The sequence below is a fragment of the Parasteatoda tepidariorum genome, chromosome 10 (assembly GCF_043381705.1).
Source record: "Parasteatoda tepidariorum isolate YZ-2023 chromosome 10, CAS_Ptep_4.0, whole genome shotgun sequence".
Taxonomy (NCBI): Eukaryota; Metazoa; Arthropoda; class Arachnida; order Araneae; family Theridiidae; genus Parasteatoda; species Parasteatoda tepidariorum.
The window spans coordinates 21,107,826-21,111,182 of NC_092213.1; the positions used below are offsets into that span (position 1 = coordinate 21,107,826).

General features: G+C 30.8%; 1 protein-coding gene across 4 annotated transcripts in view; it reads left to right on the forward strand.

The window, feature by feature from the left end:
- Nucleotides 1–3,357, forward strand: part of LOC122268263 (chymotrypsin-like elastase family member 1) — a 98,713-nt gene that overhangs the window by 85,279 nt on the left and 10,077 nt on the right. For 2 of the 4 annotated variants that reach the window (XM_016060733.4, XM_043050575.2), the window contains exon 6: nt 1,670–1,793. The exons of the other annotated variants lie outside the window; for them this stretch is intronic. In XM_016060733.4, the coding sequence (XP_015916219.2) occupies nt 1,670–1,793 (124 nt within the window). The remainder of the gene's footprint in view (nt 1–1,669; nt 1,794–3,357) is intronic. 4 annotated transcript variants of the gene reach the window in all.

Here is a 3,357-nt window from a genome sequence, read left to right on the forward strand (position 1 = left end):
TATATATATATATATAAAATATGCAGCATAAGATAAAATAACGACAATAATTTAACATTCAAACATAACATTTAATACAAAGAAAAGGAAATACGTTTAAATTTAGAAGTGACATGGTTGGTGAGAGCTGCCTTCTCGCAATTATTGTCCAATATTATATTAAAATAAACCCGGAAATAGATTTTTTACGTAATTCGAGGATTAAGCAACTAACTTGGGGGGCTTATAAAGTTTGTCATACTCCATACATTCATACTCCATTTATTATGTGGATGAATGGTGCATGATTAGGTCCTCTCTGTAAAACGGGCTGAGACGTGTGTATGGCTGAAGCCATATTCTTGCCATAGATGGCGACACTGAAATAAAAACAAGAAACGCACCCTCTGCCTTAAAAAAAATTGCTTGATTTCAATCAGGCTTGCTGGTATCAGCAAGTGGCATAAATAACAACAACTACGATAAAACAGCTATTTCTTGTCGCATTTGAATGTAAATTAACATAAAATTAAGATGAATAAAACTTAAAATTAACGTAAAATTAAAATTATTTAGATTAATAAAAGTACAATTTCCAATGCATAAGCATAAACAGTGCATAATTTATAAAGTGCCCCTTGCGGCGTACGATAACATTTCCGACCATGAGTTTGCTATGTAGTTTTCAATCCTTATGATGTATCCTCCCTTCTACCCTAGTTTGTAACGGCTTTACTCAATCATCCTTTATACACGTTTGTTTTGAAATTTTCAGTCATTGGTTTTAAATTTACTTTGAAAAAAAAAATTCTTAAAAAAAAATTCTGAACTTTTAAAATCAATCAATTATGAAATTTTACAAATTAAACCCTCCACAAAAGGATTAAACCCTCCACAAAAGTATTAAACCCTCCACAAAAGGATTAAATCCTCTACAAAAGGATAAAAGGATCCACATTAAAACCCTCCACAAAAATATTAAAGAAATATAGAGTATTGAAACAAATAAGTTTTTGAAATTTAATTCAGTATTTTCAGATAAAAAGTACACTGAAGTTGATCATTATCATGTGACGAGATAGAAAATCCATCTTCCTTTTTAAAAAATGGGAGAAATTTCAAATATTTATAAAAATCTACTGATGTCATTTTTTTAAATGCTGCTTTAAAATAATACTCGCTGTTCAGTTAGCTCTCAGAACGTCTTGTACACAGGGTGCTCCGAAATTCGTCTAGCAAACTCAGAGGGGTGATAAAAGCCACCAAGAGGATGAAAGTTTACCATAAAACATAAGGTTGCAAACCACTCTAAGAGATAAAAAAAAATAGTTAGCTCTTAGAACATCTCATATACAGATTATATTATATACAGAATTTCAAGCATGAAATATTTCAATGAATTAGAAGATACATATCCTGCATATAACATTTCAAGTAATTGTTTGCATAAATAGTTTACTATGTAACAGCATTTTGAGCACATAATTAATCATAAACCATTGTTTTGATATTAGAAGTGTTTTGGCATTTTTTCAGCATTTTAACAATCAACTATTGTGTTCAGAACTCTAATTTCATTAAAATAAATAAAAATTTTATGTTAAACCGTAATTTCTTAGATCATCATAGAAAAAAAAATTATGTATTGAATTTTATAAGACAATAATAATATTTGTTTCTTCTATTTTAGCATGAGAGGACCACACTTTTGGCGAATTCATTTGGGAAAACACAGAAAATATTTTAAAGATGAGTACGAACAAGTTCGACGCGCAGAGCGGATCGTCATTCACAACAATATACCTCCAAGCAAAGTAAGTAACTTCTAGCTTATGCAGGGTGTTCCCTAATCACCACTCCTAATATTTTTATTTATATTTTTAAAATCCCTGAAAGGGAAAAAAAATGTATACACAATTGGAACGACGTAATTCTACTTAAACAAGAGAAGTAAAAACGTAATTCAAATCTGATGAATCACTATTGAGGAAAGTAATAAGATTATCAGTTTTATAACTCAATAAAATTTAACGGTATTTCTAGGAATCGCTTCTCATTTTCTTTGAGAGATCAAACAAGTTTTGATATTATTAATAAGATCTTCCTTGTTAATGATTCGGCAAGTTTCGATAATGTTTTTTTTTCTGTTACGTGAACAGTTTAGAAGCTAACCTTCGATCCACTGTAATAAAAAAAATCACATATAACTTTCCTTTTTATTTGCAAATAAAAACTTAATCTAATATTAAATGAAATAATATTAAATAAAATAATATTAAATTGAAATTTGCATAATACTAACATTATGAGAATGCATAAACGATCTTGTGTTTTCCGAGAGCTGTGAGGGTGCGCGTTACCATACAGCAACAAAACCATTTACAAAATACAATTCATATTAATGTCGGTGGCTTATTATATATTTGTTTTGCACCATGACATTCGATTACTCTTTATATCTCACACTAAGATTTTTAATAGTAGCACATATTATATGACGTCATTACAAGCCGTCATTTACGTCATTACATGACGTCATTTACAATGCTCTACTCTTACAACGATACTTTGGCTAGCATTCAAGAAACTTTGCAGTAACAGACAGTTTGTGACATGGCTGTGCACCGCCCACTACTTCTGGCGTTAGAGCACAACAGAAGTTAGTTTCCAGTCTGTTTTAATACATTTATTTGAAATCCCAAAGTGAACATTATTAACTTAACATAACATATTATATTTTATATCATTAGTGCTTGATATGATACGGACAAGCTGTATAACCTAAAGTTCAATGGCAGTAAAAAATGACAATTCGGCAATAGCAGTTAATGTATAGTAAAAATTTTGTTTTTTTTCTATTTTTGGTTTAAAATAGGTTAAAATTGCCAATTCAACGAAAGTAGTAAACATTAGGTTGTCAAAACAGTTCTTGAATACCCTTGAAGAAAGATCCCTTCCCGAAAGATCTCGTTTATAGCCAGGGCTAAAGAGAATAGAAGGGCTGGTTCACTCCTTTGAAGTAGCTCTCGCCGCGCCAATCCTCCCATTTTCTCTAGTGACGTCACTTTGGCGCAAAGCTCGCACTTTTACTTCAAGAACTGAGCTTTCGGCCTTACCAGCTCTAACTAATATTGGGGCATTTCTTTTTGCGACATATTCTAAGACATTTGTTATTTTCTATAATGACTTTCCTCAGTTTTTGCAGCGAATTTACAAGAATTTAAATCTATTATCGAAATGCCAGTTTGCGCGATTGCAACTTGAAAAAATTTTGATAGAAAAACAAAAGGAAAAAATATAATTTTCCGCGTGTTCCCTAAAGTAAATGAACAACTATGTAAAGAATGGATTCCGAAATGACACAGTTAATATAAAACA